General features: G+C 43.4%; 1 protein-coding gene and 1 pseudogene across 1 annotated transcript in view; one reads left to right on the plus strand and one right to left on the minus strand.

Annotated features, from left to right (window-relative positions):
- Positions 1 to 14,958, minus strand: part of Dnah14 (dynein, axonemal, heavy chain 14) — a gene marked incomplete at its 3' end in the record, with an annotated part of 224,776 nt that overhangs the window by 129,848 nt on the left and 79,970 nt on the right. Inside the window, 5 exon segments of the mRNA XM_013036175.1 lie at positions 1,979 to 2,135; positions 5,360 to 5,436; positions 7,597 to 7,783; positions 10,520 to 10,588; positions 13,537 to 13,682. Coding sequence (XP_012891629.1) covers positions 1,979 to 2,135; positions 5,360 to 5,436; positions 7,597 to 7,783; positions 10,520 to 10,588; positions 13,537 to 13,682 — 636 coding nt within the window.
- Positions 13,949 to 14,541, plus strand: LOC106000958 (annotated as a pseudogene).

A 14,958-nucleotide genomic window follows, 5' to 3' on the forward strand; every position in this document is an offset into this window, starting at 1 on the left:
TAGTGCTCTACCACTTGAGCCACAGCGCCACTTCCGGCTTTTTTCTTTTTGCTTATGTGGTGCTGAGGAATCGAACCCAGGGCCTCAGGCATGCAAGGCACGCACTCTACCACTGAGCCACCTTCCCAGCCCCGACTGTGAGAGTCTTATCTCCAATTATCACCAAAAAGCCAGAAGTGGAGCTGTGACTCAAGTGGTAGAGTGCTAGCCTTGAGTTCAGGGACAGCTCCCAGGCCCTGAGTTAAAATACACACACACACACACACACACACAAATGTAAAAATGTAACACTAGAGGCACCTAAATGTTGTGATTAGGTAAAGGGGAATGGAGTCTGGCTCTCTCTGGGAAATACAAAAAGATGCTCATGTCAGACAGAAAATGAAACTTGCCTTTTCCATTAAAGTGAAAATCCTCAAAATGTAATATATAAATCAAAATATTTAAGATTTTGTTAGTTGGTAAACAAGTACCAACTGTATTTTTCTTGGAAGCCTCACAAAGCAAAACAGAAAAATAAACTTGCATTTTTACTAAAGTAAGGAACAAGGAAAAGCTACAAAATCCTACACACAGGTGAGCGTGTTCGGATCGCTGAGCTCTGTGAGCCCTGTGTCTGGACACAGCAGGGTTAGGAAAGCCCAGCCCAGTCAGGTAGAAGCAAGGACCCCTGGTCAGTAAGGGCACTGGAAATAAAACAGTGACTGAGTGACGGTACTCAGAACCATTTAAACGTGGGCTTGGTTCCCAGCACTGCAAAACAAGTGAAAACAAACTTGTTAGCTAACAACCTTAATTTCTGACTAAATAGAAATAGCTTATGGGCCAGGAAGGGCTATAATCTACTAATGAAAAAGAAAGCACGTACATAACTTAAAACTTTAAAGTCCCTTAAGCCACAAAGACAGAAGTACAAGAAAGCAGATTTATCGATGAGATAGAGCCCAATAATCCTCCCTCAGAAACTGATGCATCAATAAAAATAGGCCAATACCAAAGCTCTGACAAAAAGGCTCTCTATCTAAATCAAGCATAGAACACACACTGCTTCTGGCAGTATCTGAAGTTTCTGTAATAGACACCCATTCCTTATGTGATACACAAAACTCTAGCAAATATAAAGGACAAACTAAAGAGCATATTCTATTACCAAAATTAATAACAAAAATGTTAAAATTCAACCAATATTGATAATAAAAATCACATTAAAATCTCATACATTTAGGAACACAGTAAACGCCTGGGTTATACTTCCTGTTACGGAAGGGAAAATGGAAACCCTCATGCACACACCTGTAATTACAGAGCTCAGCAGGCCGAGGCCAGGGGACTTCTGGTCTGGGCCAGCCTGGCTGCACAGTGAGATATTGCCTCAAAATGTATACTCACCATCCCCAAGACAACCAAGGACGTTCCCCCACAGCAGCACACAGAAAACTCTTTAATAGGCCACAGAGTTGGCCACAAAACAGCCTCAATATTTTAACAACGGAAATCATGTCAGTATCGTATCTGATCACAATGGTAGAAGACTAGAAGTTGATAAGAATTCTGTTACTAAACAAATACACAAAATTAAACAAGATAGTCCAGAAGAATCAATGTGTTAATGAAGAAACTGAAATCGTAAAATTTCTTGAGACAGATAACCATAGCAACATAGCAAAACCTACAAGATAACAGAAAAAGCAATTCTCAGAAGGAAGTTTGTAGGAATAAGCACCTATATCATAAAAGCACAAAGATCTCATTTAAATAACCTGTTATACATTGAAAAGAAAAACAAGAACAAACCAAACCTCAAATTAGTAGAAACAATAAAGACTAGTACAGAAATAAACCAAAGTATTTTTATTCCTACTTGTTCTATGTAAATAGAGCATTCAAGAATGACTAGAATTTTTAGGCCACCTCTGGTGTTTAACCTAATTTGTATTCCCCAGCCAAGTAACTTGATTGTTTTCAAAGGTCTTATTACCTCCAAGCTAGGGTGGCTTTCTTTCGAAACTTGCACTTCAGGAAAAATATCTGCTATAATCTTTTCGAAAAGTGGGACGTCTTCAGGAGGAAACTTTGATAGACTGGCTTCTCTGATGGCTTTGATCATGACCACGGTTTCCTCAGCTTCACAAAGACTGCTGCAACCATCCCTTCAATGGTGGAAGAAGAACAAGTCAAAAAGCCAGCTGTGTGGCATTAAAGTCCCTTCTACGGGGCTCTCTGTGAATGCCTTTCCACCCTCCCTTGCCTGCACAGCCAGGCTGAATGGCGGGATTACTCCGGTCTCCTGCTCCAGGTCTCACTGGTGTAGAACTAATACGGGAATGCCATTCCTTAATCAGCAATCTGGGGATGAGCACAGTATCACTGAGATTTTAGTATCAAATAACAAATGAACATAGGCTAATATAAAACAAAAAATTCCCCTGATTTATTAAGAGTGTCTAGGAGGATGAAAATGGAGCAATGGCCGAAATCATGTTCCATAACTGGTCTGTGGAGACCAGAGTGACAGGACTGTCACCACCGGAGGGCTGGGCAAGCCGGCGGGACACACGCATTGCTGGACTCCCTGCTACTTCTGCCGACTGTTACAGAGAGGGCCGGCTGTCACCACACCACAATAGGCCGTGTATCCGATTTCTATTTTCACTAGCTTCAGGTACCTGTCATGGCTTACAAAGATTGTTCATCAAAGCCATAGTTACAAAGGAGAAGCAAATGTGTGGTATTACAAATATCCACTCAAGAAATGTAGATTCAGCTCTAGCCCCAGTGTGTCGCAGTTCTTTACATAATGACTCAAGAGTCGAAACAAAGAACTTACCTGTTCAGCGTGAAGCTCAGGACTTCAGTTCAATCACATGGATAGACTGAAAGTCATCTTGCTACAACAGACACTAGCCTAATATAAGCCAGAACTCAAAAGACTGCAGTGTTGGGAAGACTATCTCAAGGAAATGAAGCTGAAACTCTATTCTGCCCTACTTTCAGACTTCCTAATTTGGCCAGAAAGCAAATTCTTTCTACTATTTAAGCCCACTTGAGTGGGTTTCTTTGTTTTGTTTTTTGTTTTACTGGTCCTGGGCTTCAACTCAGGGCCTGGGCACAGTCTCTGAGCCTCTCTGTGCTCAGGGGTAACGCTCTACCACTTGAGCCACAGTGCCACTTCCAGGAGTTAACATGCAAATCTTTTCTACTAAGGGGTCTTAGGACTGCACATTGTTGAACAATTAACTTGTTTTCTAAATGAAAGAACTTTGGAAAATTCTTTTAGGGGGAGACTCTTCTAAGGGAACCAAGGAAAAAGGTGCATGCTAAGCACAAACAAATTCGCTCTCCCTGTGTCCACTCACATCCTCAGCTCCAGAACCTGTAAACAGTGATCGCCCAGCAAGGCAAAACACCAGTATTGTCTCATAAGGGACAATGTGACTCAGAATCAGATGTTTATCTAGATCCAGGGCTAGAGGTAATTGCTGCTGTGGGCAGTAAGCTGCAAGCATCTTTCCTTCAGAAAATATATATGGCGAGCATTTATAAATCTTCTGGCTTTTGAGTCTTAGTTCAAAAGCCTCTGTACTTGGTTTTTCCCCCTGATATTTTTTTGTTTAAATTATTTTACTGATTCTGGCAGATGACTGGAATGATTCCACCTAAGTCTTCCGCCCGTCTGCTTCGCCTTCCTAGAATTGCTCACTACAGAATCATTACTGCCCTGGTTGGGAGTGCCCAAAGGAGAAAATCCTACTGCAGACTTTCTATTCTGTTCAGCTGCTTGCCTTTCTACTCAGCCAGTATCACCAGTTTCAATGATTAAAGCTTTATAGCACGACTTGGTATTTTGTGGGTTATTTTTCTTTCATTGCTCGTTTTTCTACCCGGTTTTATTTATTTTTCTGTATAAGTTTCAGGATCAGCTTGTCTAAAAACACACACACACACAAACAAACCCACCTTTTGGTATTTTTAATGAGAATATTCTTATCCAAAAATTAATATTAAATAATTTAACTCTTCATGATGTTAAGCTGTCTGTTTTTTGGTCCATACTGGTGCTTGAACTCAAGGCTCATGTATTTGCAAGGAAGGCTCTCTACTACTTGAGCCACGTCTCCAGCCTCATGCTATGTTCTCTAGAATGCTATATAGCTATGAATGGTGGTGTGCGCCTGCAATCCCTGCTCTCGGGAAGCTGAGGTGGAGAACTGTGAGTCCCAGGGTAGCTGGGATCTCAAAACAACGAAAGCAAACACAAAACATTACAAAGGCAGGGTATTGTTTTAGTTACCCATGTTTCCCTGCCTAGGTTCTGCACATGTCTTACGCAGATCCCTCTACCCCTTACTGTCTGTGCAGGGTTGGTTCTATGACCCCACCTGCATCCAGGTCTGAGAAAGTCCCAGTCTGCATGTACATGCACGGTGCTTGCATAGAACCTACACACACCTTTCCATATGCTCTTTTTGTGGTTGTTATTTGTGCAGGTACCAGGGTTTGAACTCATGGCCTTGTGTGCTCACGTGGCTTTCTTGTTCAAGGCAGATGTCCTCCTACCTGAGCCAGGCCTCCATCTAATTGGAGATGAAATCTTACAGACTTTCCTGCTTAGGCTGGCTTGGAACTGCAACCTTCCAGTTCTCAGCCTGCTGAGAGTAGCCAGGATTACAGACATGAGCCATTGATACCTATCTTCTTTCCATATACGTTAGATCATCTCTAGATTACTTAAAATACCTAATGCAACATAAATGCTCTGTAGATAGTTGTTAAATTGTATTGTGTAAGTGTTAATGACAGAGAAGTCTATGCATGCTCTGTATAGATGTATTTTTGCAAATATTTTCAGTCTACAGTTGGTTGAATCCCCACTTGAAGAACCTCTGGGCAGGGTATACATTTTATGTTCGTGTAAGTTTTATAATTTACTTCTCTTCTAAATAAGGTCTTTTATTCCACTATGTTTCTCATTGTGTAAAGGTAAAGCTTATTTTTTCCTTATAAAGTGATTTTATGCATTTTTCTTTTGACTTTTAAAATTTGCATGTGTGCTAGGAGCTGAACTTAGGGCCTCACACAGGCTGAGACAAGCCATGCCCAGCGCCCTTCGGCGGGCTTTTGGCTTGTCTCACTAACTTTGCTCAGGCCGGCCTCTGAAGAAGCTGTGAGCACAGGTCTATAAGCACACCAGCTTATTTGATGAAACCTTCAAGAATCTTTTTTTTTTTTTTTTTTTTTTTTTTTTTTTTACTGTGACACTGATTAACCTCTCATTTTAACTTGCCTTCATTATATACAATTCTACAAATTATTGTTCTGACTTCCTTGGACCTAATACTAAATTTAAATTTGAACTGACCGTTTAAATTCCTGCTTCTTCTTTTCTGCCATTATTAAAACTGTCTTCAAAGATCTCATGCCAAAATCATAATGATCCTATAAAACAAAAGTTTAAAAAAAATCTGTGTTTTTATAGGTTGTGTAGGAAAAGTAAAACCACCTGAAAGTAATTGCACAAGACTATGAATTGCTGGCTATCTATTCTGTGAAGGGAAAGAGCCATGTGATCCCAGGACGCTTGTTTTCCACCCCCGCTGCTGCCAATGTCCCACCCGCCCACACTGCAGTTCCTCAGAGCCTCTCTCCATCCATGTCTTTCCAGCTCGCTCTTAGGATATTAAAAAAATTAGCTTACATTATTCGTAGAAGCAAGAGTTTCATTGATCATGGTGTATATCTATCTTTTTAATATTTTATTGAATTCAGTTTTCAAGAGCTTCATTGAGGACTTTTGTAGGTACATTCATTAAAGAGACTGATGTGTAATTCCTTTTTTTAAATCTTGTCTCTGGTTTTGATTTTGACAGCATTCTCTCCCTTATTATACAGGGAAGAGTTTGAGGAGTATTTGTGTTAGTTCTTCTGTAAAGGTCTGATAGAATCTGACATTGGATCCATTTGGTTCGGGGCTTTCTCTTTGTTAGGAGATTATTGTTTCAATATTGTTATAGATCTTGTTAAAGTGCTTGTTATAGATCTGTTAAAGTGGTGTATGTCTTTTTGGTTCAATTTTAATAGGTTACATATTTCTAGGAATGCATCCATTTCTTTTACCTTTTCCAGTTTTTGTGAGTAAAGGTCTTCAAATTATTCTCTCATTATCCTATTTTTCGTGGCCTTATTTTCATCTCTAATTTTACTCATTTGGGTTAGTTAGATTGGCTAAAGTATTAACAATTTCATTTTTGAGACAAAATTTTGGTATCTTACCTGGGCTGACTTCAAACTCCAGGCTCAAACAATTCTCTTGAGCTTCTGGGAATACAGAGGCCCACCACTGTACCCCCCGCAAAATCTCTTTCTTATGTGCACCAGTCCTGGGGCTTGAAGTCAGGACTGGGTGCTGTACCTGAGGTTTTTGCTCAAAGCTAACACTCTACCATTGGAGCTACCGCTCCACTTCCAGCATTTTGGTGATGAATTGTAGATAAGAGTTTCATAAGCTTTCTTATGAAAGCTTGTAAGAGGCTGGCTTTGAATCATGACCCTCAGATCTCAGCCTCCTGAATAGCTAGAATTACAGGTGTGAGTCTGCCCAAATGCCTCATTCTCAAAAGGAAAGGTAAGAAGAGTATTAACAACTATCAGCATCTGAATTATCTGTGAACTGGAAAGAGAAAGTTGGAGAATATTTTGAAAGTATGTATCTTTGGAGAAAGTAGATTCTCCATCCAAATCATTTTGGATTAGACATAATTTTTTGATTTGCAGAATGGTGATTCTCAAAGTGTGGGATTCAAATCAGTATCATTAGAAACAGCCAAGGGGTTCTTGAAACTGCACAGTTCCACATCAGACACAGAATTACAAACCTGGACTTGTGTTCTGACAAGTCCCCCAATTATTCTGACATACAATAAAGCTGGAGAATATTGTTCTAGATGTGAAGTTACTTAAAGCTGCAGATGCATCATCACTCTCTAGGTTCTCAAACGAAAGGCCTACATGTTGACGTTTTCAGATCTTGCGTTTGTCCTGCGCTGACTTCCTTTTCTCAGCTAGCTGACATTATGATGCGAACAACCACATCCAGATTGTTTGTTTTTTCCTTCAAACTGTATGTTTTATTAAAATGAAGTATATCATGGGCTGGGAAGGTGGCTCAGTGGTAGAGTGCTTGCCTTGCATGCATGAAGCCCTGGGTTTGATTCCTCAGTACCACATAGCAGAAAAAGCCAGAAGTGACACTGTGGCTCAAGTGGTAGAACACTAGCCTTGAGCAAAAAAAGCTCAGGGACAGCGCCCAGGCCCTGAGTTTAAGACCCAGGACTGACAAAAATTAAAAAAATTGAAATTAAAACGAAGTCTATCTAAAAACACACAACTATAGGCTCATCATATTTTCAAATAAAGTTAGGTTTTATCAATGACTACAGTGTCTGCTTGTTTTCTGAGATAAGGTTTTGTTAACTTTTGCCCATGCTGGCATCAAGCCTCAATTCTCCCCTGTCTGGCCTCTGCTTAGCTGGGTTCACAGGAATGTGACACTATGTTCAAACAGCACCTTCAAATGGTTTGAGAAAGCCAGTTCCTTACCTGCTGTGAAAGCTGCTTGCTAGCTAATTCATAAAGATGAACTACCTTCCCAGAGAGTACTTTTGCAGACTTGAAGCCAAATGAAAACAGTATTACTTCAGTAATCATTTGGAAGTTAGGTATCATCATTATTATAGGGCGGAACAGTGATTTTAGGTTGTCTGGGAGCTCCACTCGACCGCCATACCTTAAGAGCAAAGAAAATGTAACAAGGATAACAACATATAAACCCCTACTCTGAAATTTTTCAAATGAAGAACCACATACGGTACTTTCCTCCCAAATAATTCTATTGGCTCTCTGTATGATCTTTATCTTAAAGTGAGTTCACAGAGTGGTTCACAGTGTATCTTTCATCTCATGGAGCACCCTGGAAAACCATACTTCTTCCCATGCTCTATCCCACAATTAATCACACCTCAGCTCCCAAGTTCCCTGGACTAATATGGCGGCGTTCCATCAGCATTCAATAAGTTGACAAGTGAAGTGGCCTAATCGCACGGTGCCCCTGCCTGTCATCAGCTTTTCTGCCTGTGTCACCATGGTGATGAACACCTGACCTCTTCCTTTCTTACTCGAGATGAAGAAATGGAAATGTCCCCTGGCCAGAGACCACCATATGAACAAGTGACAAGCTGTTATGAAGTGCCGGTTCACAATGGGTGTGGGTACTGGGGGAGGTCTGAGGGGTCTGGAGGGTTTGGAAGTCAGGTACGTGATGTCAGGTAATTCCGTCTATGATTAAAGTTTAAGAAAAGTGAGCTTGTTCAACCACTCTGGAAAGCAGTGTGGGGGGTTCCTCAAAAAACTACACATAGAGCTCCCCTATGACCCAGCAATCCCACTTCTGGGAATCTACCCAACTGTCCACAGACAAGGCCACACTAAACCCACCAGTATAACGGTTTCATCGCAGCATTATTTACCAGAGCTGAGATATGGAACCAGGGGCTGGGAAGGTGGCTCAGTGGTAGAGCGCTTGCCTTGCATGCCTGAGGCCCTGGGTTCGATTCCCCAGCACCACATAAGCAAAAAGAAAAAAGCCGGAAGTGGTACTGCGGCTCAAGTGGTAGAGCGTTAGCCTTGAGCTGAAGAGCTGAGGGACAGCGCCCAGGCCCAGAGTTCAGGCCTCACGACTGGAACCCCCCAGATGCCCCTTGGTAGATGAATGGATCAAGAAAATGTGGTACATATACACAACGGAATTCTATGCTTCCATTGTTCTGTTCATAAGAAAATGGAAAGGCTTGGAAAACATTATATTAAGTGAAGTAAGCCAGACCCAAAGAAAAGCAGGTCACATGATCTCCCTCCTCATCTGTAAGAACTAGAATATGCAGAAGATACTCTGAACATGGTATCTCCAGATCCCAAATGCTTAGTGCACGTTAGAAGCATATTAACACGAACACCAACTCTCACAAAAAAAAAAAAGAGGCTCTCATTAGCCCCTCTACACAGTTCATTCTTTTGCTCTATTGTTTTTCACCCCATGGTTTCCCTCATTTGCAACAATTAGTATACAGCTAGGATAATTTTATCAGATGAGCAGAAAAGCTCAAAAACTATGTACATATGACCATACAAGATGATGCTAAGCGAAACAAACCCCAAAATATGGACACCAGCAGTTCTTCTTAGTTGTTGTACTTAATGCCCTAGGAGACCGTTTTGTCTCTCTTGTATGTTCTCTCCCTATGGTATATCTCCTGTTGCCACTGGACTTGATAGTGGTGCCCTGCATCTTTGGGGAGGGAAGGGGAAGAGTAAGATACTGTAACAAGGATACAGGATGACCACTGCAACAATGATACCCCAAGACAGTAGACTGGAAACCAACTTCACAACTTTGGGGGGAGGAGGGAGTGAGGAGGTGCGGGAGGGATAGTGGGAGAACAACAAAGGAGGGAGTAACAATGCTCAACAAGAAACGCACCCATTATCTTACTCACGTACTGTAACCCCAAGAAATACACACATTACCGTACTCACGTAACTGTAACCCCTCCGTACAGCACCTTTATAACAAAATAAAAGTTAAAAAGCCCAGAACAGAAGATTTTCTAGAAGGAAAAACTACTCCAACGATACTCCAATTGTGGCTATGTATCATAATGTATCTATTCAAATGCATGAAAGGTACGTCACCGGCAGTGACTCTGAGGTGTGTCATGGACTCTGCACAGTGGTGGGATAGTGGCAGGCTGTGGGTTGTGACAGGTCTGCACAGTGGTGGGATAGTGGCAGGCTGTGGGTTGTGACAGGTCTGCACAGTGGTGGGATAGTGGCAGGCTGTGGGTTGTGACAGGTCTGCACAGTGGTGGGATAGTGGCAGGCTGTGGGTTGTGACAGGTCTGCACAGTGGTAGGATAGTGGCAGGCTGTGGGTTGTGACAGGTTTGCACAGTGGTGGGATAGTGGCAGGCTGTGGGTTGTGACAGGTCTGCACAGTGGTGGATAGTGGCAGGCTGTGGGTTGTGACAGGTCTGCACAGTGGTGGGATAGTGGCAGGCTGTGGGTTGTGACAGGTCTGCACAGTGGTGGGATAGTGGCAGGCTGTGGGTTGTGACAGGTCTGCACAGTGGCAGGATAGTGGCAGGCTGTGGGTTGTGACAGGTCTGCACAGTGGCGGGATAGTGGCAGGCTGTGGGTTGTGACAGGTCTGCACAGTGGTGGGATAGTGGCAGGCTGTGGGTTGTGACAGGTCTGCACAGTGGTGGGATAGTGGCAGGCTGTGGGTTGTGACAGGTTTGCCCCTGTGGTGGAAGACACCAGTAGTGAAGGAGGCTGGGAGAGTGTGAGTGCTCAGTTTTGTTATGAAACTGAAGTTGATCCCCAAAGTAAATAAAAATGATAAAAACCAAAACAAGGAAAGAACCGCCTTTCAGTCAGTGTCTGCCCCTTCCGCATGCACTGGTACTCACCTAGGGTTCATGGTGATAAACACTGCACAGGACATGTTCATGCGTATTTCTCTTCCATCCAGCACAAACCTACAAGACATTACAGTATTCACCACTAAAATGAATTGCTTATTAGGCCAAAGTCTGTGATCTGTAGCAGATTTAATTCAAACAGTACACACTAGAAAAAACAGTGGTGAGATAAAACAAAGGGCCCATGCTGAGCAACGAGGTGACCTCTGCTGGCACGCACATGTGTGTGGTCCCCTCGAAAGACGTTGAAAGGGTCTGGAAGACCCTTCTTAACACTAGAAGGTTCCATCTAGACAGATGACACAGGCAAGAATGAGGGAACATGTTGGGGAGGACCCTTCTTAACACTAGAAGGTTCCATCTAGACAGATGACACAGGCAAGAATGAGGGAACATGTTGGGGAGAACAGACACAAGAAGGGAAGCAGCTCCCGGCTCCATCTTCAGATAAATACAGCATGGCTACCACATCGCCCTTTCCCTAGGTACAAAACCTCAGACAACCGTGGAATAAACGCCTGGCTGGATGCTGGCACCATGACTGGCTTCTTAGATGACGGCTACCAAAGATGACGGTGAAAACACGAGAAGAAGGACAGCCAGGGCAGAACCTGGGAATCCTGGCAAGCACGAGGAAGTTTTGCAGCGGCTGAGGCACACACCTGAATGGTGTGATCTGGTCGCTGCAGGGCCAGCTTTATCTACAGGCGTGCACAGCCTACTAACAGAGGCTTTAAAGAGTAAAATGACAAGCTACCTATTTCCATGAATTAGAAATGTTTCATAAAAACTGAAACCCACAAATCCATAAAGTAAATCATGTGAATTACTGTTTATCTCAGAGAGTAACATTTTGTTTGTATTACTCAATTTACATATATTGTTACTGCAGGTTTTTTTTTCAATGAAAGCATCTTAATTTAGAGCGACAAGAAGGGTTTCAGGGGATATTTGCTAGCTATACATCCGATGAGAGTCTAATAACCTGAATATACAAAGAGCTAAAAAAATCCTAAAGCCTCAGAGAACCAATAAGTAAGTGGGCAAAGAAGCTAAACAGACCTTCCCAGTAGCAGAAGAACAAAATGGTCAACAAACCCATACAGAATGTTCATCATCCCTGGCCATAAGAGAAGTGCAAATGAAAACCACACTGAGATTCATCTCACTCCAGTTAAGAGCAGCCATTATCAAGAATACAGACAGCAACAAGTGCTGGTGACTATGAAAGAAAAAGGCAGCCCAATGCACTGTTGGTGGGGTGTGCGCCAGAGCAACCATTGTGGACACCCGGATAGAGAGTCCCCAATGCACTGTTGGTGGGGTATGGATAGAGTCCTCAAAAAACCAAACGCAGAGCGGTCCTAAGATCCAGCAGTACCACTCTTGGGCATTCCATGTCTGAAAAACTGCATTCCACGATGCAAGAAAGGCACCTACCTGCACACACCCACGCTCATCACAGCACGGCTCACACAGACACGGTACAGAATAGCCCAGGTGCTCCACAGTGGATGACAGGATTTTAAAAAAGTGACACATATACAACATGGAATTTTACACAGCTATTAGAAAAAATGAAATTACGTTATTTTCAGGGAAACAGATGGACCTGGATAGTATACTGAGCAAATAAGCCAGGCCTAGAGAGATAAATGACATACGCCTTCTCTCCTATGTGGGTCTTAGAGCCAGAACACAAACTCCCCACATGATCACACATAAGAGGTATGTTTTCATATGCTTTTCACTGGCCAAAAAAAAAGAGAGTAGCCGACATATATTTGCATCCTTGATCTGGCAGGCAGCTCCAGAGAGTGTGTTAAAACCTAGCTGGGTGTCAGACACCTTTAAGTTCATGGGAAAGCAGCACCAACCAGCGGAGTCGGTAACCGTGGGCATGAGGCTCCAGGCGTGCCCAGGATGCAGAGTCCAGCTCTGCGCTGCAGATGTTGGAGTGCAAGCCTGCTTTCAGCGTGGCCTGCCCAGTCCCCACCACAAACATGCTGCGTGCTAACACATCCCCAAGGTCACTTCAATGAAGCACACTCTCTTTCACCTTGCTGTTTGGAAAACAGATTTTCACAAAACTCAGAGCAGAGAAACACAGAGAAGATCACATGGTTTAAACACAATTGATGATTATGCAGGACAAGCTTCTCCACATTAAGTGACTTGTGCAAAAATTTAGTTTTGACTTTTGAATAAATTTTTTTTTCTGTGCACCAGTACTGGGACTTGAACTCAGGGCCTCATACTCTTGCTTAGCTTTTTTGCTTAAGGATGATATTCTACCACTTGAGCCATACATCCATTTTTAGCTTTTTGCTGCTTAATTGAAGACAAGAGTTTCTTTGATTTGGCTGCCTAACCTGGCTTTGAACTTGATCCTCAGATCTCAGCCTCCCGAATAACCAGGATTACAGGCATGAGCCACTGGTACTGGCTAATTTTTTGAATTAGGATTTATTGTTTTTCTGACCATACTTGGTCAGAGTCATATGTAATAAATCCATGAATAAGGCAAAGTTCCTGTAACTTTTCATATCATTTACCAAGAAATACTCAAACATTCCATTTGATACATGCTTTAAAAATGAATAAGCAAGCCAGGCACCAGTGGCTCACAACTGTAATCCTAGCTACTCAGGAGGCTGAGATCTGAGGATCGCGGTTCATAGCTAGCCAGGGAAGAAAACTCTGTGAGACTTTTATCTCCAATAAACCACTAGAAAACCGGAAGTGGCGCCTGTGGCTCAAGCGGTAGAGCGCTCGCCTTGAGCTGAAGAGCACAGGGACAGTGCCCAGGCCCAAAGTTCAAGCCCCACGACCGACAAATAAAATAAAAAATAAAATAAAAAAACAAAAATAGTCTTGCCCATGTAATTGTAACCCCTCTGTATGGTATTTTTACAATAAAAATAATAAATAAAAATGAATAAACATAAAGCCCCAAAGACCCAAACACTTACAGAAGAAAAACAACATTAATTAAACAACAATACCTGATGGAATAGTTGTCTTTTGCTGCCTTGATTTCCAGGATCTGAGAGGCAATGACGGAGAGGACTTCCACATCAATTAGGTTGAATTCATCAAAGCAGCACCAGGCTCCTGACTGAACCAAGCCAAAGAAGAATTTTCCCAGTACCTGAAAACAAACAAACAAGCAAATAAACAACACACAACCAAAAAGTTGAGTCTCAGTCAGTCATCATCGCCGCAGCCATTGCAGCCACTGCCGCCTTGCTCCGGCCACCGCACTCCATCCGGGCAGCTGCGCGGGCAAGCATCCCCGAGCTAACCCTCCAGGTATACGGTGGGCACCATGGCTGAGAAGTCTGACTGCCACTATTGCAGAGACCCCTTGCAGGGACAGACGTATGTGGAGAAGGACGGCCGTCACTGCTGGTGGGCACCATGGCTGGGAAGTCTGACTGCCACTATTGCAGAGACCCCTTGCAGGGACAGACGTATGTGGAGAAGGGTGGCCATCACTGCTGCCCGAAGTGCTTTGGCAAGTTCTGTGCCTGCGCCTGTGTGGAATGCCGCAAGCCCATCGGCCAGACTCCAAGGAAGTGCACTACAAGATCTGCTTCTGGCATGACTCGTGCTTCCGCTGTGCCAAGTGCTTTCGCCCCTTGGCCAGTGAGACCTTTGTGGCCAAGGACAGCAATAATCTGTGCAACAACTGTGCCACTCGTGGGAAGACAACCCTCGGTGCAAAGGGTGCTTCAAGCCCTTGTGGCAGGAGACCAGAACGTGGAGCACAAGGGCCTCATGTGGCACAAAGACTGCTTCACGTGCAGCAGCTGCAAGCAAGGCATGGGACGGGAAGCTTCTTCCCGAGAGGGGAGGACTTCTACTGTGTGACCTGCCATGAGACCAAGTTGGCCAAGCACTGCGTGAAGTGCCACAAGGCCATCACATGTGGAGGAATCACTTACCAGGATCAGCCCTGGCATGCCGATTGCTGTGTGGGTGGTACCTGCTCGGCCCCACACCATTGATAGGGAGGAGTGGTTTTGCACCTCTTTAAACTTCTCCCTTCTGTCCTTTCTATTGTTTTGCAGTATTGCTCAAATAAGGACAAACAGTGATTGTATTAGGATTTAGCAACAAGCATCCTTGCAGCAAAGTTAATTTCTCTACCGCTGCAATGAGCAAACAAAAACTTAGAACTGACTTTTCTGCATGTTTATCATAGAGCAGGAAAGTGTCAACCATTTAGCCACTTTGTGATGTAAGCAAGAAACATAAGCGATAAAGCTCCTCCTGAGCTGCCTTTCCAGGCTCAGCGGGGACCCGCCATGTAGTCGGTCATATGGCGTGCAAGAGCCGCAGCGGCTACTGCAGCTCACAGCTCACGCTCTTTGGTGAGCAGAAAAAGAACTTGCTGGAATACATGGTTTAACTTCCTCCTCAAA

Source organism: Dipodomys ordii, unplaced genomic scaffold (assembly GCF_000151885.1).
Source record: "Dipodomys ordii isolate 6190 unplaced genomic scaffold, Dord_2.0 Scaffold251, whole genome shotgun sequence".
Taxonomy (NCBI): domain Eukaryota; kingdom Metazoa; phylum Chordata; class Mammalia; order Rodentia; family Heteromyidae; genus Dipodomys; species Dipodomys ordii.